At 37.1% G+C, this 25,386-nt stretch overlaps 4 protein-coding genes across 11 annotated transcripts; 1 reads left to right on the forward strand and 3 right to left on the reverse strand.

Moving 5' to 3' along the window:
- Positions 1-8: 8 nt before the first annotated feature.
- On the reverse strand, positions 9-4,705 carry LOC126602448 (E3 ubiquitin ligase BIG BROTHER-related-like). Of its 2 annotated transcripts, XM_050269313.1 has the most exons (7): positions 4,281-4,703; positions 1,406-1,745; positions 1,253-1,293; positions 1,089-1,130; positions 884-1,005; positions 686-794; positions 9-379 (listed from the first exon to the last, which is right to left on the reverse strand). In XM_050269313.1, exons 1-7 carry the CDS (start codon positions 4,539-4,541, stop codon positions 332-334), a joined length of 963 nt encoding a protein of 320 aa, XP_050125270.1. In that variant the 5' UTR covers positions 4,542-4,703; the 3' UTR covers positions 9-331. The 2 variants fall into 2 exon arrangements, with proteins under 2 accessions (XP_050125270.1, XP_050125271.1); XM_050269314.1 differs by lacking the exon at positions 686-794 and having other exon boundaries at positions 4,281-4,705.
- Positions 4,706-5,771: 1,066 nt separating this feature from the next.
- LOC126602509 (uncharacterized) lies at positions 5,772-9,242 on the forward strand. Its single transcript, XM_050269409.1, has 9 exons — positions 5,772-6,379; positions 6,584-6,650; positions 6,837-6,865; positions 6,978-7,186; positions 7,356-7,474; positions 7,834-7,929; positions 8,009-8,084; positions 8,276-8,429; positions 8,878-9,242. Exons 1-9 carry the CDS (start codon positions 6,197-6,199, stop codon positions 9,034-9,036), a joined length of 1,092 nt encoding a protein of 363 aa, XP_050125366.1. The 5' UTR covers positions 5,772-6,196; the 3' UTR covers positions 9,037-9,242.
- A 512-nt stretch (positions 9,243-9,754) lies between these two features.
- LOC126602508 (methylenetetrahydrofolate reductase 2-like) lies at positions 9,755-13,264 on the reverse strand. Its single transcript, XM_050269408.1, has 9 exons — positions 12,660-13,264; positions 12,208-12,525; positions 11,955-12,128; positions 11,757-11,857; positions 11,565-11,676; positions 11,201-11,281; positions 10,935-11,112; positions 10,289-10,623; positions 9,755-10,125 (listed from the first exon to the last, which is right to left on the reverse strand). Exons 1-9 carry the CDS (start codon positions 13,062-13,064, stop codon positions 10,042-10,044), a joined length of 1,788 nt encoding a protein of 595 aa, XP_050125365.1. The 5' UTR covers positions 13,065-13,264; the 3' UTR covers positions 9,755-10,041.
- A 2,674-nt stretch (positions 13,265-15,938) lies between these two features.
- On the reverse strand, positions 15,939-22,010 carry LOC126605525 (histone-lysine N-methyltransferase ASHH3). 7 transcript variants are annotated; one of them, XR_007616980.1, is made up of 15 exons: positions 21,718-22,010; positions 21,532-21,626; positions 21,283-21,412; positions 20,880-20,991; positions 20,602-20,701; positions 19,954-20,032; positions 19,655-19,826; positions 19,488-19,568; positions 19,138-19,312; positions 18,663-18,690; positions 18,469-18,559; positions 17,134-17,182; positions 16,952-17,035; positions 16,598-16,720; positions 15,939-16,345 (listed from the first exon to the last, which is right to left on the reverse strand). XR_007616980.1 is itself a non-coding variant. In XM_050272935.1 (14 exons), the coding sequence occupies exons 2-13, from the start codon at positions 21,547-21,549 to the stop codon at positions 16,964-16,966; spliced, it is 1,107 nt and encodes a 368-aa protein (XP_050128892.1). In that variant the 5' UTR covers positions 21,550-21,596; positions 21,718-22,010; the 3' UTR covers positions 15,939-16,345; positions 16,952-16,963. The 7 variants fall into 7 exon arrangements, 6 of the variants coding, with proteins under 6 accessions (XP_050128892.1, XP_050128896.1, XP_050128894.1 ...); XM_050272935.1 differs by lacking the exon at positions 16,598-16,720 and having other exon boundaries at positions 21,532-21,596; XM_050272939.1 differs by lacking the exon at positions 16,598-16,720 and having other exon boundaries at positions 18,469-18,550; positions 19,186-19,312.
- Positions 22,011-25,386: the final 3,376 nt, after the last annotated feature.

Below are 25,386 nucleotides of genomic sequence, written 5' to 3' on the forward strand. Positions count from 1 at the left end.
CATGCCCGTAAAGAGAAGAATCAGAGTTTATCATAAGGGTAAATCCAGAAAACTTGCAAGTTTACAAATTTCAACAACAAATGGAAAAGTACTGGAGAAATTAATTCACCATCATCTTGTATCATAAGGATAAACCAGAGAACTTACACCAGAGTGTCTCTCATATTATACAAGCATTGTAATCTAATCTTAACGGTTGGACAGAACATTTTCGCGCGAGAAGGAGATCACAATATGAGTAAGAGTACAAGGGCTCTACTGTAACCCTTGTGCACCGACTTGTGCAAATGGTCGTTCTGATTTGCAAGCAAAAGATGGTCCGTAAATTCTGCTAGCTGTTTCCAGATGTGGAAACTTCAGCACTGCAAACAGGGCAGACCTGCAGTAACAGAGCAAGTGAATTTCCTTTTTGTTTTTGTTTCTCTATCCACAAGCATACATGCAAACACAATTTCAACGTGACAACCTAATAAGAAATCACAATGCCTCAACTAAAAGCAAACAAATTACGGAAATTTTCAAAGTACAGCCAAAAACGTGAGTACAACATGATACAAACTTAAACCATAGCCACACGTATTTTGGAAAGAATGAAGATGTTATAAACTACATGAACAGATTATAGTACAGAGTAAGCACCATTGAATTGGAAGTGAAAAGAAAACATGAACTTTCAAAATCATACCTTGTTAATTGTCAACCAATTGTTTATGCACTCAGAATGATAGGAATGTTTGCAAGATAGTAATGTCAAGTTTTCACCATCCTCGTAGTCCAACCGACAAATGACACACCTTAAACAGAAGTAAGAAAAACTTTAAAAGAAAGAGCACACACAACACTCTATAAAGTACATAAAACTACGGAATTTGCTAGTGCTTACGACTCATTGCTCCCATTCTGACCACTTCCTGTCTTGTAGCTTACTGAAGGCAACGAGGCGATATTATCAGCTGAAAGCCCTCTGCTCTCAGTTCCAACAACTTCAGCCAATGCAAGTAACTCCTGATATAGTTATATAAAAGTCATGGAAACAAGCCATAAAGTAAATGCACCACTGGAAGCATTAAAATTTAGAACCACCTTACCTCATATGAAAGTTCATCAGGGTCAACCTCATCCCATGTATCCTACAAACCAAAAGTAGATGAGAAACATGACGCAGACAGAACAGCAAACTGCTAATGCCTTCTAGAAGAGTCTCAGTCATCATACTAATCTCATTCTCAGCATACAAGTAACAACTTATTACCTGAGAGTTACCACCATGTTCCTCTATGTCCTCAACTTCGCCTGAAAACAAAATAAGATAACAGAAACATCAACTATTGCATAATTTCAAGGACTTCAAAAAAGTGATATCATAAAACGAGCACTACAACTCTTAACAGTCACAAGCACTCACGATCATTAATCCGAGCAAGTGCCATCAGTCTAGCAGCCATCTCTCTATCTTCAGCATCCTGCAGGGCTCTTGCATAGGCCTCATCGCTTGAAAAAACAGCCGGATCATATTCGACACTGGGGTTGTCATTCTCTCCAGCATCATCATGAGCATGCACATCAAATGCATCTTCATCATTGTCAACCTCAGTTTCATCATCTTGTTCCTCGTCATCATTATCATCAGTATCGTCGTCAAATTCATTGAAATCATCCTCATCCTCATGCACATAACTTCCAGCTTCCCAACTTCCATAATCACTGTCTACATTGTTCATTCGTAGCATCATGTATGCCCTTTCCTACTCAATAGCCAAACAACGGCAATCAGATTGCATGCACAACAAGATCAAACAAAATCTCTCCAAAAAACAACCAAGATCACATACAGATAAGATTGACAGTGAACAGCATTCACATAAAGATTGAATGATGCAATAGCTATAGCTTGATAGAAAAATATCCTTCCTTCGACCAAATCTAACAATAAGTCCTTTTTGGTGTAACATGAAATGTCAACAATTGTCTACGAGTAATACGAAACAGAAAAATAAGCAAATAAGTCAAGCACCCAATCTAAGAGTTGATATCCATTGCCACACCCAAAAATAATAAAAAATAATAAAAAATAAAAAATAAAAGACAAAAAAATAAAAAAATAAAAAAATTCAAAGAGTTGATAATAAGCTGCTTCTCCTTTTGAGCATATATGAAGCTTTATTGCGAGCATTTATTTGGCTCCTAGCAAAATTACAATATTTTACCATCTAATGCATTTTGTATTTGATGAGTCTTTTTATATTTGTGCAATATCTAATTAAGTATTTTGCGGCTTTAATGACCTTTTTGCTATGTTTAGAAGTCATTGAAAGGTCTATTTGAAGCCTATAAATACGGCTTTGTAAGCCAAAAGGAGATTGAATAAATCACAGTTAAGGATTTGTTGGGGAAACTGTTTTTGCCTCTCTCTCTCTTTCTCTCTCTCTCTACGTTCTTCTCCATCTATCTACTTGCTCTAACTTACAGCAACCCTAGATTGTTTCATTCTCTAAACCTCTCTTGATTAACAAAATTTCTGCCGTATAAAGCCCACCACGTCTCAAAGCAACACTCACCTTGTATGTCCTGCATCAATTTGGTACCTGAACAACATATCCTCCTTTTCCTTCCAAATTCTTTTTGTTTAATCAATTATAACAGTTATAAATCAGAACTTTCACCGAGAGTTGAAGCTTTGAGTCAAGATTACAAAAGCAAAAAGGAAGGCAATTGATGAGTAATTAGCAAAGGTCAAATCCTCAGAAAACAACATTCAAATATTTGTTTGTGAATAGGAAAAACATAAGAGAAGGGAAATTGTAAACATGGATTTTTCATCCCCAACCCCTAGGCAAGAACCTAAAAGGAATACAAAGAGGAAGATTGATAGAGGACCATCATTTTCAAAGATGTGGTTCGATTTAATGTTCAAGGGGACAATTTTAATACTCCCTTTTTGTACTTCTGCAATCCCTAAGTTCAGGCTAGCTTGTTCAATAAGTTCCGCCACCACATCACCATGCCCACCCAGCACCATAGCTCACCACCTTACCTATCCACAGACACAAACTCCTAAACCCAATGACAGACTTGTTTGGCATTGCTTGTGGAATGTGATAAGGAGTCCCAAACGAACCCTACCATTAAACCCCAACAAAGCAGGGTCTCCAAAACACACTGTCATGCACAAAAGAATTTGGGCGCTAGTCTGCAAGAAAGTTTAAAGCTAATGATAGAACCACTCCACAATCAAATTGTGCTAAATGTTGGACTCTTTGATTCCACTCAAAGGGAAGTGAGTGTGTCCTTTGATGAGATTGAATAGAGAGGAAAGGGCATATATAATCATCAAGAGATAATGAATGTTAAACAATTGAACTATATATATAGAGTGGTGCTAACCACACACCTATTTTTACCTCTCACACGCCCCTCTCAATTTATGTCCGTCAGATCGAATGAATTGAAGAAGATTAATGGATAAAGTTAACAAGGGTGTGTGGAAGGTAAAAAGGGGTGTGTGAATAGCACTACCCTCTATATATATATTAAAAAGTGGAAAGAAGCAGAAACCACTCCAAAGAGCTGAAGAACACCCTAACACAAACTAAAAGGAATCTGCCTTGCAATATGATTTGGGTAGATCTAAACAATTGAACTCACAGACAAAAAAGGAAAAAACTTTTCAATGAAAAGATAAGGAAACCAACAAAAGGGTTTCACTAAGAACCAATTGATTCCCTGCAAACCAAATTCAATCCCAATTTCCTTGACCGATCGTCTCCTCTAATCCCACCTATTCTTCATCAACATACGTTTTTATCCTCTCTCACTACCCGATCAACCCCCTCACTCTCTCACTACCCCACATGATGCTATCAACATGAAAGCCTCTAAGCTGCCGATTGCAAGGCGCATTAAGACGATTTAGGATGGTGTGGATGGAGGTGCTAGTGGAGTTTTAGGATGAGCGAACCCGAGGTTCATAGGATGAAACCTTGCCCCCTCCAATAGTAGGAGCAAAAATTGAGCTGACAAGAATATCACATAACAAGCTCAAAATTTACAACGGAAACCGAAAAGTTGTTCTCCGGATGGAGATTGATGATCGGAATCAATCCGCACTGGAATTTCCATTGATCACTGAGTGAACGAAAGAGGAAACAAAATTGTGGTGGGTATCAAACAAGTACCGAGATAACATTCGAAGGCCAACTCCTATTGCTAACGAAGCAAAAACGAGTGGAACATGAATCCTTTGTTTGCAAGCAAATCAATATGCAAAGAGAATTAAATACCTGTTCTTGGAGGGTTCGAGCAAGGGCTAGGTCAGCATCGACCTGACTGAGATTACTGAAGGGAGTTCTTGAAGGTTGAGGAACAGGAGGTGAGGAGGGAGGATCCACCTCCTCTTCCTGCGAAGGCTCACTGCTTACTTCTTCTTCTCCTTCTCCTTCTTCGCATTCTCTCAAGGGGTTTTGTTCTTGTTCGACGACGCTGTTGTTGTTGTTGGATTTGAGTCCGCCGGCAGACCCCAATTTGACGTCATCATTCTCCATGGATTATTATGGATTCAGAGAGAGAAGTCGAACAAATTGGAATTAACTGTACAGAGATCCAAATTGATAGAGTGGGATAAGAGAGGAGACGGCGATGAATCGCAGAATATTTCAAGAATCTCAAATAGCCGGATCCGGATACTGTTCCAAGCCAAAGAGTCGTGGGTGTTTGAACCCTTTTGTTTTTTTTTTTTTATTATTATTATTATTTTTTAAGAGGGACAACAGTGTCAAGTCACGGTTATTCATTCATTTATAAAACTGGTAAAACTCACAGATGCATTTCAACATTCCTGATCACAAATCTGACTTCTACGACAACAAATTTCAAATCCAACACCTTTGGTATTTAATTTTTTAAAAATTTCATAAATTACTCTTTTTTATTGTGTCATCAGCTTGTGGTTGGGTGTTGAAGCCATTGAGTCGGGTGTGAAAAGTCCCAACAAAAGTTTAAATAAAAAACTAATCAAAATCTTCACACAAAGGAAAGAAAAAAAACACTAATGAAATCTGATATGACATTTATTATAGAATTGTGTAGAAGTGTATTGTTTTAGGAGACTTCGGCAGGCAGTCTTTTTTTTTTTTTGGGAGGCAAGAGGCATTTCAGTTTTTTTACCAACGTTTTGCTAATCACCAGCATTGTATTTAATTAAAAACTAATTTTAAAATACCCTAAACAGTTGAAAGATTTAAGAGAATTAAGAAATTTAATAATTTACTTTAATATTCTCAAATCTCATCTTGTTTATTGAGAATTTGAGAGAATTCACTTAAATTTTATATAAAATTTTAGAAATTAATAAACTCTATCGAAATTCAAGAATTTTTAAAACCACTAAGAAATCTCTTTTTTTTTTTTACTTGAACTAGAATCATGTAATTGAATTAGAAGTTTAACAGAGCATAAACTGTAAAAATTAAAACTAGATTTGGTGGAGTGCGCTAGGCCCCAACTGTAGTGCAACGTTTGGGTGACGCACGAGAAACCAATAGCAAGCTACTGCAGTGAACTCTTATTCTTAACAAATTAATTTAATATCGTGTGAACCATTGGTCCACGTATCAGATATTAAAATCCCAACACACCCTTCATATTTCGGGTCATGTTATCGGGACATTAAAAAATTTCTTTATTTAATTTTTTCATTCATTTAAATTATGCAAATTATAATTCAATTTTTTCAAATAAAATAAATCTTAAAAGAACCAATTACACCACTTGGCAGGAAGCATGTTATCCACATTTGAATTTGACTAAAGGAAGTCTGCAATTCGAAACAGAAGTTGTGGTGCTTGGGCGCTTGTTTGCCTGCGCATGCATCAACCCTCCGACTCCGACTCTTCAGTCTCCACTGCCGCCGCCGGCGAGGCTAGAGAGGGTAGAGCATAGAGCATAGAGCAGTCTCTCTGAGTCGTTGAGGATTGGCCGCTGCGGACTTACGACAGCCGAATCTGACGACGACGACTACTGAATACGCAGCAGCAGCACTCAAAGATGAGCATTCATTCAGCTCCCTCGCTCGGTCTATTTGATTTGATTTGATTTGATTTGATTTGATTTGTTCCCCAATCCCCATTAATATTTATTATTGTCAATTTGTAAGAGGGTATTTAGTACTAGAAAGTGAAAGAAGAAGAAGAAGAAGAAGATGAAAGCGGCATTGGAATTTGTAACGTCCATGGAATTCTGGAGAATGGCGGTGCTCTGGACATTCTGTCTCCTCATCTCCTACTGGAAGCTCTTTCTGCAACCCAATTCCAATTCTCGTCCTTCCAAATCATCGCCTTCGACTTCGCCTTCGGGATTTAGGCCTGTCTGCGTTATCACTGGTGTAAGTCCACTGCCTTGTTCATTTTTCGCCTTCGGGATTTAGGCCTGTCTGCGTTATCACTGGTGTAAGTCCACTGCCTTGTTCATTTTTCGCCTTCGGGATTTAGGCCTGTCTGCGTTATCACTGGTGTAAGTCCACTGCCTTGTTCATTTTCTTCTTCAATTGCATTGTCTAAGTGTTTCGGTCTCATTGATACTAACGCAGGCTACGTCTGGATTGGGTGCGGCTGCTGCCCATGCTCTCTCCGCCCGCGGTTTCTTCGTGGTTCTCGGTATTCATATTCATCTTGTTTGTTTGAATCACTCAATCATGTTGCTAGATTAGAGCCTAGACTGGTAACTTGTCATTTATTTTGCAATAGAGAATATATCATCCAATATATGCAGAGTCTGTTCATAACTTTATAAGAATGTAAGGATGCATGTTTAGCTCATTCTCCATTCCTCTCTGCGTGCAGTTGGACGTTCATCCCACTTGTTAGCAAAGGTAGGTCGTTCTAAGCTTTTGCTGCCTCCCTCTGCTTTACATAACTTTCTGCTTTCTTGGGTAGTTGTAAATTTCTTAAATCCATTTCCTGATATTGATTTGTTTGTGTCAGACGATAATGGACATCAAAACTCAGAATGAGAATGCACATCTCAAAGCTTTTGAGGTTGACGTCGCATCCTTCCACTCACTTCTCCTGTTTAAAGCCTCCCTACAGCAGTGGCTTTCTAACTCAGAGATGCACCCTTCCATCCAACTCCTCATCAACAACGCGGGGATACTTGCAACTTCATCTAGACTCACCTCTCAAGGCTATGATCAGTAATAACTTTGTTTTTCTTTCGTCTATCTTCTTCTTTAAGAATTTGTTTCCTTACAATAATTGACATTTCAATATGGCACTTGGAACTTGGAAGTTGCCCTGCATCCGCTTTCCCGTCAATCGTGCATTGCTGGCTGATAATTTCGCCTTTTCTTTTTGTCATTCCAGGATGATGGCTACAAATTACTTAAGTGCATTCTTTCTGAGCAAACTATTATTACCACTTCTCAGAAACAGCCCAGTTCCTTCTCGTATAGTGAATGTCACGTCCTTCACACACCGAAGTGGTAAGAATCTTTCCAATATGTGCACTTCAACCTTTTGCATTCATATTTATTGAATCGGGCTATGCATCCACAAAACCTTCGCTATAGCAAAATTAGTATGCTTTTGGAAAATGCAGTTTGCCCAATTCTGGAAATACAAAAGAAAATGGAAGGAAATGAATAAGTTGCAACTTGCAAGGCAGGATATGCTGTAATAAGAGTGCTTATCCTGTTGTTTCTGAATTTTGCTGGAATTTGGATGAAAATATTTTGATAGGGAAATTTGGATGAAAAATTGGCTTCTAAACTTTCTAGTCTTGTTGATTTGCGCTCTGTGTGTGTGTTGTTTGATAAAAAAACTTATTGGTTCTTCTCTTCAGTTTTGAATATACAGATTAACAAGGACACTGTATCTGGGAAGTGCTTCAGCAGACCAAAGCAATACCCATTTGCTCATGTCTACGAGTGTTCCAAATGTAAGCTATGATTTCCATATAAGATACCCTAAACAATCCTCTCTCTATTCTAATTTGAACAAGCCCCTTTTGTTGATAGTATTCCTCCTGCTCTTCTCCTATGAGCTTCACCGGCAATGTGGCTTGAAGGATATATCACGTCAGGTCTCTGTCATGTATGTGCTCACACTTTCTCCTATTTCCTTTCCTGAAAGGTGTAAGCAGAATTCTTAATAGCAAAGATGCCAATGGAGTCAATTACTGTCTCTGATTATTATCGGACGTTGAATCGGACTTTTTGGGATTGATGCATTTGACACTTGGTTTTAAAACTTGATTTTAGTTATGGTTTTGTATGATTTTGAAGTGCTGTAGATCCTGGAGTTGTGGAAACTAACATCATGCGAGAGGTACCCTCATGCCTATCCAGTCTGGCTTTCATAGTTTTGAAACTTCTGGGCCTTTTGCAGTCACCTGAGAATGGAGTTTGTTCCATTCTTGACGCAGCACTCTCCCCACCAGTAAGTTTCTCCTCATTCTAAGTCCTTGCAGCTTGCTCTTGTGAATATGAATGCCACTGATTGTTTGTCCTAAGGTGTCGCAAATTTTCAGTCAAACCATCTCAAGATCTAGCCCAAAACAAATACATTTCATTTCCAGTGCTCTAATACTGCTGCAATTTGTTTTTCGTCTTATGCAATGAATACTAAAGTACGCGTCATTTTATTTTTGGGCACTTCAAAGGTTTTAGTCAATGCGCATAACTAGAAATCTGGTGGTTTGAGTGGTGACGTCCTTGATTTGAGTATTAGTTCTTCTGGCGTTTGATAGGCGCGTAATGTTTCATTTTCTGGATTAAATTGATAATTTGATATACATCCTCACTCCTGAAATTGAGTTGTTCAGTGAGAAGTAACAATTCAGAACATCAAATGGACTCTTATCTTAGCTATTCTCTGTCAATTTCAGGAAACGTCTGGAGTATATTATTTTGGAGGAAAGGGTAGGACCGTCGATTCCTCTGTGCTCTCATACAATGCCAAACTTGGGGAGGAGCTTTGGGAAGCATCAGCTCATCTATTCTTAGAGTCAGAGCTTGCTTCCAAGGAAACCTTCACTTCTGAGTAGAATTATATATCATAATTCATAGGTAACAAGCTGTAGTACACATAAATGGATGCATCAACTACGAAGGTGTCTTGTAACCTGTTTACTTTGATGCTTATCTCACTACTTCTGGGCGATAGTCACAAGTTGGGCAGCCGTCTAAATTAGTGAGATCGAGGGCACATATTTTTTTCCCATAAATCTATAACAGGGACGCTTTATACTCAGGTCCGTTGATAACTATTTCGTTTTTTATTTTATGGTTTTTATTTTCTTGATAGAAATAAAGAGGTTTACAGGAAAAGGAGGGATGAATAAAGATAGACGAAGGGTGATGAGTAACATGTGGAAGAAACGCACATAGAATCGTACATGACATTAAAACCAAAAGCTTAACGATTTTAAGTAGGTTTTCCTTTTCTTGTATTGGTTAACATTTTGTCATTCCATGTGTATTTCATCGAATTTGGATCCTCTCCGGTCCTCATTGTTCGAAGCCTACAGACTAGAAAATCCGGACTGTTTAAAAGAGAGAAATAGAGATCTGAACCCCTGGTTTGTGTGAGGTGAGTTAATGGAACGAATTCACGAGGACAGTCGAATTTAATTTAAATGGTTTGAATTTCCTCATGTTTAAGCTCTAAACAGTGCCATCCAGAGAGAAATTTTATTTTTTTAATAACGAAGAGATGATACTAGCTCTTTAGAGTGGAACAATGTATGAAGGAAGCGGAATATATTATACGCGACAATATAAATTTATAAAGATTAAAGAGAGAACATCAAGTACAAATCATATAATGTGGATTACATTGCCACAAACTACATACGAGAAGCGAACCAACAAAGAACCAGATCGTATGATATACGCGCAATTTGCACCATGAAATTGAAACAGGGGATATTCAAAAATCCCAACGAGTTATTATTACACAACTTAATGACATCAAATTTATAATCGGACTTGCAATGAAAGCACCACTTTTAAGGGATTTAAGAAACGGAAGAGTTGACAAAACAGCTCATTCAAACATCGGCAAAAACAGCAAAAACATCACCGTGGATGTAGTCATTATCTACCAAACTGACCAAATAGTAGCTGCTCTGCACCTGCAAAAGTTGAGAACAAGATGGCGTCGATATTACTATTCTCAATTCCCGTCAAAAGATCGAGAGTGGAAAGGTGTCTTTTGGGTGTAGTAAGCATACATTTGAACAATCAAATCATATATATGTTAACAGGGAAGAAGAGACATTAATGAAAAACACAAACCTCTTCAAGCAATTTCCTAGATGAGTCACCCTCGGGGTATAAGCGGGCCCATCCTCTTGACCAGATTTCAAATGCCTCATCCTTCCAAACTATAAAACTGGCAGGATCTACGACAGTTGGTTGGATAATCTCCCTTGCTCGAAAGACACCCCATGTTACGGCATTCACAGCAGTCTGGCCAGTATTAGATACCCAGCTCCCATCTTTGTTCACGGCCATGTAAGTTAGAGATGGAAGAGCCTTGCATTTTTCAACAAGAGCATCCAACTTTTCCTTCGAACAGAAAAACTCTAGATAGGCTTTCTGATAAACATACCCTCCAGGACCACCCCACCCTGAGAAACGAGTTAGATATGTTAAGAGTCTAGATAATATGCAATTTTCAAGATCATGTATAAGGATGATAATCAAATGTAAATTATCTTCATGAAAAAAAATGAAATCATCTATCATATTGAATTTTCTAAGTTACCAAGTTCAAGCTAGTTTACACGGCTCAAACGAGACTCAAGTGATTCTGATGAAAACTCGATAAAAACCAAATTACTTGAGATAGAGCCTCACTCACAAAAATGAGATACAAATTGAATCTTCAAATGGTTATCATAATCGCAAAATGACAAACATATTTATTCTTATTGCTTACCAACAGACAGCGAGTCAGATCTTTCCCCATTTACCGCTGGTTGGCTGTTGATGGTAAGGAAACCCTTAGTGTTAATTTTTCCTAGCGATTCATTTATGATCCCCGTCTCTGGCTGAAGCCCATCTAGTTCAGACCAAGGGCTGCTTTTCAATTTTCCAAGGCAGAATTTCTTAAATTTCTGAGATAATAGCAATTCCATTACGTCAGTTCATAGGTAGTTTGCTGACAATGCAAAGACAAAATACACAGTGAGATGGAAACTTCACCTCGCAGATATCTTCAACGCTCTTCAATGGGACAACCCATTCCTCAACAAGTTTCTTGTCACGTGCACGCGGCCGCATGAACTGTTGAAAAATTATGACTTAAGGTCATGTATACCCAACTCCAGTGCAAAGGAAAAATATAAAGTAAGAAAGAACATGTGGCTGTGACCAGATGGTTGTGAAAAACTTTAATCAAATGAAATAAACTGGATTAGGAATAAAGGTAAATTTTTCTCTAAGAGAACATCATTGGAATGCTCAAGTATTTAACAACGCAGAAAATTTTGATAAACACAGAAACTGATCCGCCCAAATCCATCCCGAAATTATAGGCACCATGACCAAATTGGTGTGTTTATTGTACCTGATAATCAGTCAGTGCTCCATATGAAGGGTTACCGGAATCACCCCACCGCCCATGTGGGTATAGTTCCCAGCCTATGGTTCTTGATATGTAGCTCTTGGGACGATTAGCCCTACATCAATTACCAGGACGATTAGATATTTTCTTTGGTGTGTGTGTGTGTGTGTCTTTGGTAGCAGTTGGATTGCATACCAGAAAATTGGACGAACATCTTCTTTAACACGGAAAACATTTGCAGGGCGTCTCCAAGGTAAGGGCCTTGATATTTTGGACTCTTCAATCAGACCAAGATTCTGCCAAAGTAGTACATGTTTTAATCAAGCAACTCATATAATTTGATGTACATCTCAAAGTCAATTGAGACGGAATAAGAAAGATATAGACGAAAACCTGCAATATAGCCAACGCAGATTTCTCCATGTTGAGAGTATAAAGATGCAAAGTCCTAATCCCGGAAGCCAAAATCTTCTTGCACATCTCGGTTCCAAGGTGAATTCCGTACAATCTCACAGCTTCTTCGTTGTCCTTGATAGGCTCCAAGGCAGCGGTAACCTCAGCTGGTATCTACAATGTGCCATTTTCTTGTTTGTAAAGTGGGATGATGAGGAAGATAAGAGAAGAGGGAAAAGGCAGTTTCTAATACCTTGGTTTTGCAGAAGCCAGTCATGCGTATGAAACCCTTGTAGTTATTGATGGGCATAATTCCAGGAACAATGGGGCAAGTAATTCCAATTTGGCGACAGTCATTCACGAATTTGAGGAAAATATCAGTGTCGTAGAACAACTGAGTGACGATGAAATCGGCGCCAGCATCAACCTTTCTCTTCAAATAAGCGAGATCACTCTGATATGCTTCTGGAGAGGCGAGGCCATCGGCGGCAATGGCGTCCGGGTGAGCCTCTGGATAACCAGCAACAGTGACGCCGAAGTAGTCGCCATATTTGGCTCTGATATGGGTGACCTGCAATTGCAATTGCAAGGGGTGATTTAGCGATTTGGAATTTACAATATACAATTTGCAAGCAATATATGAATGAATGAATGTGTCAGTCAGATCTGGGGAATATGAGTAAGGAAGGGAAAGTAGGAACCAACCAGGTCGAGGGCGCAGGCAAAGCCTCCTTGGATCTGAACAAACTTGTCCTGGCCATGGGGCGGGTCGCCGCGGAGAGCAAGAACGTTCTGGAGGCCGTTGGACTTGATGGTTTGGAGGGCGTGGTCGATCTTGTCGACGGGCATGTTGGTGCAGGTGAGGTGCATCATGCTCTCGACGCAGATGAGGTTCTGCATCTTGTTGGCAATGTCGAGAGTGAGATCGGCGGTGGAGCCACCGGCACCCCAGGTAATGTCGCAGAAGGCGGGGCCGTGGGCGACCATCCGATCCATCCTCTCCAAGAGATTCTCGACGCCATCCTCGGTCTTTGGGGGGAAGAACTCGAAGGAGAAGACCACCTTCTTCTCATCCACCAAAGACTCCTGGATCTTCTCTATCACCTTCATCCTTGCTGCGCTTGCAAGTATGTGAGTCTGCACCGACACACTGCACAATTTTTGTAATATATAGATATATGTAAATAACCGGGATTATAGAATTTAATTTCAGATTTAGATCCCGATTAGCAAATCTATGGACCGGCAATTTGCCAGAAAATGTAAAACTAACAACGTGTGTGGTGGCAAATGGCAATTCTCCTCATACCCCCTTTCTCTCGTTATATAGATGGAGAGACCCACCAACCCCGCTTCCCTTTTTTTTTATTTTTTTTTTTTAACTCCATTTCCAGCTCTCTCGTCCAAAATTATGATTTTTATTCGTCTAATTTTATTATATCTAAACGACATGTTAATAGAATTTTCTTTGTCAATTAAAAAAACAAAAAATTAGTTAGTCTTTTATTACAACAAAAAGATGAAGGACAGTAACGTAATTTCACAAAATAAAATTTTCAAACTTCAATCACCTACAGATGATTTTAACATCTTTAATTTCAGAATAAAAATTTAATAAATAAATAAACATCTCTCCTTCTCTCTCGACTCTCATGTTCTCCTTCGCTCTCTTCCTCTTTCTTTCAATTTTAGAAACAAAAATTAAAAATTTCACACGCTGTCATCTTGTAGTATACTATTGATAAAACCATTCATTGGTTACATTACGTGTAGGCTTGCTCGCCGTCGAACCACCGGCGTTACTCATAGGCTTGCACGCTTTGGTCTTACTGTTGGTCAATTTCGTACTTGATTAGAGTCCCTCGGAGCTTAATCCTACATTTAAACAAAGACAATGTCAAACTTCAAAACCAAACCAAAGAACGAGGGAGGTGATCGGGTACACATACACGTAGACTATTTCTCGTGCTATCTCCCCTGTTACGAGTATAAACCACTTGATGAACTGAATTCCTTTCCAACTCCAATTCCTATTCCTCCCAAAAGATTGGGAAAACCCACCTTGCACCAACCATCGCCAACCCAGACAAATATATTAAATTTGTAAACTAAATGATACGTCGCTAATAAAAAACAAACAACTTTAATGTTTAATTTACATAATTTAATAGGAAACTAATGAAAATGGATTGAAATTTTTGAGTTTTAAAGATAAGAACAAAATAAAAAATAAAATGAATAGTATTAGAATTAACTTTTTTATGTAAAAATATTTTTTTTTATTAAAATAAACTGTACCAAAAACATTTCGTTAAAATTCTCTAATTTAATTCACACATTTAAACTTCTTAACATTACCTCCAACCACAAGTCCCCCACCCGACCATTCTCAATTTGTCACATCCCTTCCCTACTCCCCTGGTGGTCCCCCACTCTCACTTGGATTGAAGATTGGGTTGGGTTGGTGGCCAGGACCCACCACACCTACTCCTTACCACTCCTCCATCGGCATTCGGCGTCCTCTTCTTGTTTTTTATTTATTTTATCTTTCCTTTTTCTTTCTTGTAATTTCTTATTTACATTAAGAAGTAGAGAGATAAATTTCACAATAAACTAGTTATAATATTTTGATTTAAATTTATTATTGACTAAAATTTAGTGTAAAATCTCTAACTTATAAGTGAAGAGAAATACAACTACATTTTAGGTCTAAGTGACTTTTTAGAAAATAATTAAAAGCTAACCTTTCGTTATTGATTTCGTGACAATATTTCTTTTCAATACTTTAATTAGTTATTTAAATCACTCAGTACTACTGATGGTATTACTCTCACTTAAAATGGGATGTCTTAGGTTCGAATCTCGTGGATGGCGAATTTGATATCAAATTAGGTTGGTCATTGTGTAGTTCAGCTAAACTTCTTCTCATAAAAATGGGAAAGAGATCCTCTCTGGATCTCTTCCACCAAGGTCCTGGATCAAGTGATACGGGCCCTTGAAATTTAATCAAACGGTTAAAATTATTATAACTTTTAAAAGAGACCATTGTTTTTAGTTGTTTGATCAAATTTTAAAGGCTCAGATCATTTGATCTGGTGACCTTAGTAGAAAATCCAAAAAAAATCTCTTTCCGTAAAAGGGTATCGATGTACTAAAAAATTAGTTATTTTAATATGTGTTGCAGTGCGATTTTGCATCTATGTAAAAATGGTTCCTTACATGTATTAGCCAAACAGTATCCTTTTACTTTTCCAGATTGTTCAAAGGCTCAAAAGCACTATTCGGTTATTTATTATTTTTTTCTATGACTAAAAACAGCCGTTCCATTCGTTTTGTTTTGTCAATCTTTCCCTAAGCATACGTATTTATTTGTTTTGTGTGGGTGTTTTTGTATTCCTCTAGAAAAACCGGTGTCCGTCGCTGATTATTCGTGTCGCGTCACCGGATGGATCATTGGTGGCAAGTGAGGTCTAACATCCTACACATCAGAAGTTGGCCCAACAACTTAGGTCATCAACTAATACCTCTTTTGTGTTGTGATTCGGATGTAAATATTTCTATTCGCCTTTAATAAATTCTGCTCTTTTGACCATAAAAATAAAGATGCTAACAACAATTTAGAGAATAGGCAGACAATTTATTGTAATGGTCAGTCGGGGATTGTTGTGCTTTAAAAAGAAAACCGCTTCTATTATGCTTTAAAAATAATTAATTGTAAAATAAAGCAATTAAGCATTTAATAAACTATATTTATAAAAATATTGCGAGTATAAAAAGCAATGTAAAAGCGTTTGATAAAATTTAAAGTAAAAATGATGTAATCCTATACAATGACAAAATAAACTTGGGCGTATGGATAAGCAAGATATTTATTTTTACCGAACACTTTTTTATTACTTAACTATAAAGTTAGCGTCAATTTCTTTATTCAAATTTAGTGAATTATCTATTATTTCAATACAATCAGATCCTCAACACGGCCCATGGTAAAAAAGACCTTCAACCAGTAAACAATAATCTCCTATTACGGTAAGTTTACACATTTACTATCCAGAAAGTAAAAAGACAAATAAAATGTGGAAAAATACATTCGATACAACAACATTCTCACCAACCCCGTGCTTCTTTGTGTGATGTTTCTCTTTCGTTTTTTTTTTTTTTAAATTTCTTTTTTTCTTTAGGGAGGGGCCTGGCCTGGCCTGGCCTGGATTATCGCTAAAATTCCTACATTAGTGATTTGTTACAACATGCATCGCATTGCAAAGAATTGATCATCCTTTTTGCTCAATGAAACAGCAGAGTGAAGCCTAAATCAGTGTCGGTAACTCTAGTTACTGTTATACATGCTACAGTTTCCAACTACCACGAGTCCTCCTTGCTTCTGCAGAATCCTTCACCAGCAAAATAAGCACCAAACCAAAAGATATCATCAGACATTGGACTTGCAAAACTAGCACTACCAGTAAAGGAATACACAAGCAACGCAGGAAATAAATATAGGAAAACACATCTCCATAGTCATGGGAGGAACCACAACCGCATACAGGCCTCAAGTGGCTGCGGCACCCCCAAGCTCCAGCAACTCCTTTGAAGGTTATATAATAAACTACAAAACTACGGGCCGTTGTTCACAAAATTCTTACCATCACACAATGTGAGATAAGTGCATATCGCAAATTCTCCATGAAAATGGCAGTAGAGGTACGACAGCATATCCATGCAAAATCAATGATGCAACCAATCCTCCCCACCCCCTCTTTCCTTTCCTACTACCCCAAAAGACATGTATTATAGTTGAAGAGTTCATGTGTAAGTATGCATATAATACTGAGTTAAATAGTAGATATAGCCTTGCCATTCCGTATCACATATTTTGTTTTGTTCTTATATCAATTTTATTTAGAAAGTTCAAAGAGCTAGCAAACAGGATTGTGAGATATCATATGGATAAAACTCGAAACAAGGCACTGAGGATGAGGGTAAAAGTTTACACTTGCCTCACGATCATATCACAATGTTACAAGCTCCCAATCTTCTTTTGACATGTCAAGGAATTCAATGCCACCATCTTCAAACATGATCTGCAGCAAAAGATAAAGTTCATTTTCAATATCTTAATATGACTACAATATTTACATCTCACAAAACAAAAAGATAAATAAGGTGATTTATCTAATACCGAGTGTTTTCTGGAATATTTATCAAACCGTTTGATAATCCCAAAAGACCTGAAACATTGGAGAATAAAGAAGAAATATTAAGCGGATTAAATTAAATAACATGAAACCTCAGAACTCAGAACAACAAATATTTATAAAAACAAATTTATATAATTTTATTTCTTTTTCAGTAGCCAAAAGTAGCAAATGGAAGAAAAAAGAGAAAGCGCAGTACAAATAAATAATAACTTCAATAGAGGAGACAGATCAATCAAGGGCTATTGTTCCACCATAAAAATTCTTTAAAATCTTTTAGGGTTAACATCACTTGCACAAACACAGAGTCATGAAGGTGTTCACATTTCACAGTCAGTTTTATATTATCTATGTATTGCTCCAAAAATAAAAATAAGGTGTGTTACAATCCCAAATTTTTTCCTTTGTGCCCATTACATAGATGGCAAAACATTGAAGTTTTCTCAACTTTCCACCTTTTGTTTGGTTTTGGTATCATCTTTAAACTTTCCTAAGGTAATGAAGGTTAGCCGCCTTTAGTATCAATATAGTAAAATGATTACAAGGGAAAGCATGATGTATTCTATTTCAAGTGTTGCTAAGACATATGTAAAGATTATCAGTGTATTAAAAACGTCCAGGAATTCCCTACCAAGATTATTATTCAAATCATCTCTAGATATTCAAATCATCAACTTACATCTCATATCAATGCTTAAATATTCAAAATATATCTAATTCAAGGAAAGACTAATTTCTGATATCACAAATCATTATGTTGATTTTTGTAAGTAATAAGGTTGCAAACATGCAGCACGAAGCACACATTACTAAGAGCTCATTGTGCAGTAACCAAATCCCCAATCTGATATGAAGAAGATACACATTTACAGAAAAAGAAAAATAGAAAACCACAAAAGAGCCTAACAAGAACACACATCCATGTATGGAATCTCAAGAACAAGTTTATACAGAAAGATTAAAAGTGAGATTTTGAAAACATGCCCAAATTTGGACCTATAAAGAATTCCAAACTCAGACTGGGTTCTGTTTCTATCCGGCTTTCTTTTATATTAGTGGCCTTCTTGACCACTTTCCTTTACCCTTTGTTGTCTTATTGTCTTTGCTGCAAATAAAATAGTTTCTTTCTCAAAAAGTAAGTCTTTAGTGGAATAAAGGGCTAGTTGTCAAGAATTCCCAGATTAGACGAGAGAGAAGGTTCCAAGTTCTCACAATATTTTTCTTGGTACTGTACATAAAACAACTAATGCAAGTGCATAACACATTCAGAAATATGAACCACTGTCAGAATGAAAGATTCATAGATATTCCAAAATTACCACTGATTTGGGGGGCGACTTATTCGAATCACTTCTCCAATGCAATTACAAGAACGTCTATCGCTTTGGTTATGGATGGGTTCTGAATTTCCTAATAAACAAATAAGATGTATAAAAAGAGTTCCAAATGAAGTATATCACAAATTTTGAAACACTAATAAAAGACAATAACCACAGAACAGATAAAAGCTCACCAATATGCAGACCTCCATTCTGAATAACCTTTACCAAAAAAGAGTACCACAATTAGTCCATAATATCATTTCAGAATAAAAGTCCTAAGAAAACTTCCACACTTTAAATGGTAACTACGTTAGTAGCCCATAAATACGTGAACAGAATCAAATAGTCACTCCATAGACTCTATTCTAGTTTTCTATCATCCCTTTCAAAATAAGAATCTATTTTTGTTTCAAAATTGTAATCCTCATGTAAACTGAATCATCCTAAGATATAGGTCCCTATTTCAAGATAAAATATTTAAATTCAAAAACCAAAAAGAAAGTTTTCAGAGCAGCAAATTATTAAGAATGCTTTTGTTAAGCCTCAAACCCTCGGTATCTTCATATGTTTCTTCTTTTTTCAAAAGAAACAAAAAAAAATTATGATTTATTAAGGCAAAATATTAGAAACTGATGGAAGCAAACAACGTCAGACACCTATACATACATCTTTTGCAGAGATAATAGCTTTCAATTTAGGGGAGGACACAGCCACCTGGCATGCTACTAGTTTCAACGCAGCATCTGACGATATCTTTGACTTGGTAGGTTTGACACCAAGTTTTCGTCGACAACCAATCGCACCACAATGGCAATCTTGATCTGCGCCAAATTGAACAAACCTGCTAAATTTATTAGACTGGACTAGAGGAATAGAAAGTTTCATGTCCAGTAATTGTAATTCTAGAGCAAAGGATGACCACCAGATTGAAGATTGTGAAAAAAATACACTAGCTTAAGCAAAGATGCTCAATTAATAAAAAGATTAAATTAGAGAAGTTATGCAGGTGTTCATACTGATAATCATAAGTCAGGTGCTCGCCCATTTTTATGTCACGAGTTGCGAATATACCAATTCTTGTTTCACCATCGATTATCCTTCAAAAAAGTGAACAAGCAACACACATAAGACATATCATTAACTGCAATGACCTTGAAACCAGTAATAAGGTCTGGTAGAATACCATTTTTGCATTTCAGTATTAGGACAACAACTATGGTTTATATATCTTGACTTGTTTCCCTTGTATGTGGCATCAATAACCATATCTCGATTGATTTCACATAAGTAAAAGTTTGTTTCTCCACGGTGTTTCATATTCCACAGCCTTTGCTCACATGTTTTGTCATCAATCACTGTACAAAGAAACATCATTGATTAATAGTTTTCAAGTACATTCGTGGTAAGATAATAACTTTTAAATATTACACTAGCTACACATAATGACTGTGACATCGAGAGGATAAATGATTAAGAAGTTACCTTCTCCCACATATTCTATCACAAATTCTCCTTGCTTAATATCTTCATCCGCCACAATTCCGGAACCACATTTCTCAGTCTATAAGAAATCCCATATTCCATTAAGTACCTTAACAATGTCTACAATTCTGATAAATAAATACAATACTTGAAAACAATTTAATCTATGCACAAGGCATTATAATGTCAAAGAAAAAACAATAATAAATGGCTATCAAAATAGCAATGCTTAGGTTTAAGGGTTTAGGGTAGCAATGCCAGCACCCTCCATTCAGTGAAAATTATGTTACCTTAATAGTTTTATAATAGGAAACCCTCGGTAATCTAATGGCGTGAAAATCAATAACATAAAACCATGAGATGAATAGTCATATTGCTAAACAAACTTATTAGGTGTCTTGCATAAGTTGTAGGCTAGCAAAGTAGACACCTAATAAATTGCATATGATGCAAGTTTAATAAAGGGCAACATGGGGATATCTGAATAGACCATCACTATTTCTTAAAAAAAAACACATATCAGCCTTCATGTTATGTTACTTTATATGTTTAAAAACATCGATCAGAAAATCAGAAAGGCAAATAACCAGCACATGATGCAAAGTTAAAACCACTGCAATTCAGGATTTTCAACGTAAGACAAATTACCTTAACCAGTTTCATCTTCTTCACAGGTCTGTGCTGGAACGGTTTGTTCAGACAGGAACTTCCACATTTACAAGCTGAGGAGCAGCTAGACAGAAGCATCCTGCATATATAGAGCACATTTCAACCCATCTATTACAGGACTATGATGAAAGATCTGCTTTGAGAACATCAAAACAATGCACAAAAGTGCAGTAGAGGATGATCATATGCAACCTTTACGTGTCTATTTTATTACAGATGCATGAAACGCAACCATCATTGGTCAAGAATGTGCTTACCCACAATGGCAATCTCTACCACAAACGCTAGAAGACTCTAGTGATGGGTTGCAGGAACAGAATATGCCATCATCCTCAAGTCGTCTTTTAATCCTCTTGGTGTGATATATATCTTAAATTTGTCAACGAAACTAGGAGTAGCGAGATAAGATGCGTATAAACCACTAAATAAAAACACAGATAGAGTATGTATGAGACAAGACAACCTATGCAGCAGCATGTTTGATGGGGGTAACATAGAGAAAAACCAACAGGCATGTAAGATGATAACCGGGATTGCAGTAAACTTGCAGTAAAGTTATACAATGATTCACAGGACAATTTCCGACTCCGACGTGGTATGATTTGGTGAATAAAAAGTTGGTATATTTGGTGAATACAAAGTTAGTAATTGAGAGGATACTGCGCTTGATAAAAGTGTAGGGCATGGGTTTCCACTTATTGAACCAATCTGGAAGTTCAAAATCAACAGGGTTTCCAATCTGCTTCAGCAACTTGTTGAAGACATTCCCAATGTGACTTCGCTCAGAATTCTGGTAAGCGAAAATGAAAACAAAAACGTAAATAAAACCCAATTCATTCATCCATTCATTCATGCATGTGAAAGATTGGAAGTTGAAGAAAATAAAGAATGAAAAGAAGACGCAAGAACCTTCTTCATAGCAGGCATGGCACCAAGAACCGCCACCTCGTAGTACAACGTTTGGAAATAACAACCTACACGATCGAGATCGAAATCGGGATCGACTAATGGAGTCGTTAGCAAGTATAATCCTAGACAGACGGACGGACGGAGTAGGCCTGCTGAAGTAGTATTTAAAGCAAATCAACAACTTACTATTTCCTCCAAATTTCCAGGTTTATCTTCTGCAACTGCACACGGCCCCAGTGACTCCAAAACTCCAGGTTGTGGGGTTCGGGTTCGAGTTCGAGTTGGGTCAGAAATTGAAGACGCAGACTCAGAGTAAGGAGTAGTAACAACTAGAGAGGGCGGAGGGCGGAGGGCGGAGGGCGAATGGGTCGGAGATGGGGGAGAACTGCTGAGATTTTGTTGGCTGCGAGCCCGCGACTGAGACGTGGTTCGGAGTCTGTTGCGCGTCTTGATTCGGGTTAACACAACAGAAACGAGTTCAAATGTCAAATGGGTACGGAAGGAAAATATCTACCGTTTTTAGGATAATTTCAAATTTGGGAAACAACAATTTAAAAAAAAAATCATAATAATACTCGTCTATTTGAAAGAGTAAACTGCCGATTTACCCTGAACTATCACCTAACTTTCGATTTCTCCTTGAACTTTTAATTGGAAAATTAAGGACTTAAACTAATTTTTTTGGCCAATTTGCCCCTTGCTGTTAATTTTTCATTTATTCCATCCAAATTTCTGTTAAATGGAAGCATATGCACAACATGTGTAGGTACTTCGGTCGCTTCATTCTTTAAAATAATTGAAAACCTTAGATTTTTATAATATAAACCTATGCAAATATGTGTGATTCTAAAGCCTTTGTATCTGAATGTCTAGTGAAGTAACGCTTTTGTCCACAAATAAGAGTTACATGGTTTACACATGATAAGAGTTAACGTTAATTTGGATAAAATCTATGAAAAACTAACGGTAGGGGGGGAAATCGGCCAAAAAAATTAGTTTAAGTCCTTAATTTTCCAATTAAAAAGTTAAGGGGGAAATCGAAAGTTTGGTGATAGTTCAGGGGGCAAATTGGCAGTTTACTCTAATTTGAAATGCATACAATCGGTAATTTTTTTTTTAAATGCCCAGCCCTAACCAAAACCGTTTATTCTTTTGATCGTACAAATCATTTATGCTTTTTATATTAGCATCCCACAAATCATTTACCTAAAAGCTTTTTATCTTAGCATCCTACAAAATGTTGAATGCACTCCACATTAAAATTTAATATTAAATGACACCCCAAATCACTTTTACCGTATTACTTATTTTCTCAACTATCAAAACCCTTTCACTCTCCATTGTTGAACAAAATCCTAACCCCCCCCCCCCCCCCGATCAGTTGATTGTGCATTGGATGCATCCTATGCCCAAGCCCTCTTTGCCAACCTCAAGCCTCTAGGCCTGGTTCTATTTAATAGTGTTGTACGTGAAGTGAAAGATGATGAAAGTTGCTATGAAAAATTGGGAAAATCCTCTCTTTCGTTATGGGGAAATTTGTAGCAAACAAAAAAACTCTAAAAAATTATTGCTCCTAATTTTTCATATCTCAAAAACCCTACCGCAAGAATATCATCCAGGGCTCCTTATTCTATTACAAGTGACCATCATCTTGTTAGCAAGTATGGCAACCCTTGAGATCATCTTCTTCTATGTGGATGATCTGATTCACTAAAAGATGATGGTGGAGCACTTGTCCAACTAAGGTAATGGAACCAATTTGATCAGTTGATTTGAAATCTTTCGGCAAACTAAACATTCAAATGGTTAGATTCAGTCCTTGAAAATTAAAAATAGGTGTTATAAGATTTGAGAAATGTGGGGCGTATGTATAAAATATAAGGTGTATATTAAGAGTGTGGGGTGTGGGGGTATTAAGATAATTTTCAAGTGAAAAAACAAATGTGGGGTGCATTAAGTATGTGGTGTTTATTCAACAATTTGTGAGATATTAATATAATAAGCCTTACCTAAAACAACCATCTCTAAAAAAAATTATTTAATTTGAAATCCTTTTCTCAATGTTCGGAAAATAAAAAGTTATTTAAAAAAAATATTTTTGTCTTCTCTTTTTTATGTTTTTCACCTCCTCATGATTGTAGCTGTGATCACATCTGAAGTCTAGGCACATTCCAGCACCTTTGGGTTGGATAATTTAGCAGGTGTATACCGATAAGAATGTGGGCCCAATTTAATTAATTCGGATACTATTTAGGGGAGCATTTTTGCTCACCACCATAAATTATGGTGTATGCTCACCATATACCTAATCAATTGACACATGTTCTTTCACTTAATCTTGGTTAATTTTTTTCAAAATTGAAAAACTAACATTTAATGTGAAAGTTAACTAGAGTTAGATGAAAGATCACGTGTCAATTGATTAGGTGTATGGTGAGCATACACCATAGTTTATGGTGATGAGCAAAAATGCTCCCTACTATTTAGTGCAAAATTACATCAAATATTTGAGTCCGTACTATTTATCCTGTCCGGTTTGCTATACGACTTGTCAAACGAGGCCTTATGAAATTCCTTTTGAATAAAAGTCCATTTTTATATAGACTGTTACTTTAGGGTGCGTTTGGTACGTGGGACAGGATGGGACGGAACGGGACGAGGCGTTCCGTCCTGCGTTTGGTGCGCCAAAAATGGGTGGAACGGGCTGTTCCACGGGACAGATTTTGGGTGTTTTTGCGTCCCACCTCCCCCCTGGAACGGGTTTGTTCCACGTATATGGAACACAATGTTTTATTATTTTAAAACAAATATATCCCATGTCTTTTTCAAAAATTACACCTTCGTTCCGTCCCGTCCCGTCCCGTCCCTTCCCGTTCTGTCCCGTCCTGTCCCGTCCCGTCCCATCACGTCCCGTCTGCGTACCAAACGCACCCTTAGAGTTATTAGTATTATGCACCATCCTTAGAATTTGTAAACTATTAACTATGTTGTGAACCTAATCATGCATGTAATAGAGGGTCTAAGATTCGTTAGGTGTGGCCCTTCAGAAATGTGTTGAATTAAATGTGGTTACTTGCTAGTGTTTTATTTCAAATTTGTCTTTATTTTAGGGGAAGTTTTGTTGAATATTTGGTTGATTTATATCCATTAGCAACTTTAATTTTGTCATCATGCATGTCATGTCTATGTCATCTAACTGGTGATGGCCATCACACCTCAAGTTTGGTGTCAACTAGATACCGGATTTAACGTGTGCCACTTTTCCCTACATGCAATTCGATTTCCCATCCTTAGAATTATGCACCATCCTTAGAATTTGTAAACTAGTAACTACGTTGTGAACCTAATCATGCATGTAATAGAGGGTCTAAGATTCATTTGGTGTGGCCCTTCAGAAATGTGTTGAATTAAATGTGGTTACTTGCCAGTGTTTCATTTCAAATTTGTCTTTATTTTAGGGGAAGTTTTGTTGAATATTTGGTTGATTTATATCCATTAACAACTTTAATTTTGTCATCATGCATGTCATGTCTATGTCATCTAACTGGTGATGGCCATCACATCTCGAGTTTGGTGTCAACTAGATACCGGATTTAACGTGTGCCACTTTTCTCTACATGCAATTCCTATTGAGACTCGTCTTTGTGTCAACAAGATGAGACGACTTCATCAACTGTTTTTACATTATTTATGATGAGTTGATGCGCTATCTACTTAAGTATTTACACAGTTATTTATGATGAGTTGATGCGCTATCTACTTAGGTATTTACACAGTCAAATTAAGTGTTGTATTTAAAATTAGCACATCCGTGGTATGTAAAACTTAGTAGGTTCTGTATACTGAGATCTCCTA

Source organism: Malus sylvestris, chromosome 15 (genome assembly GCF_916048215.2).
Source record: "Malus sylvestris chromosome 15, drMalSylv7.2, whole genome shotgun sequence".
Lineage (NCBI taxonomy): Eukaryota > Viridiplantae > Streptophyta > Magnoliopsida > Rosales > Rosaceae > Malus > Malus sylvestris.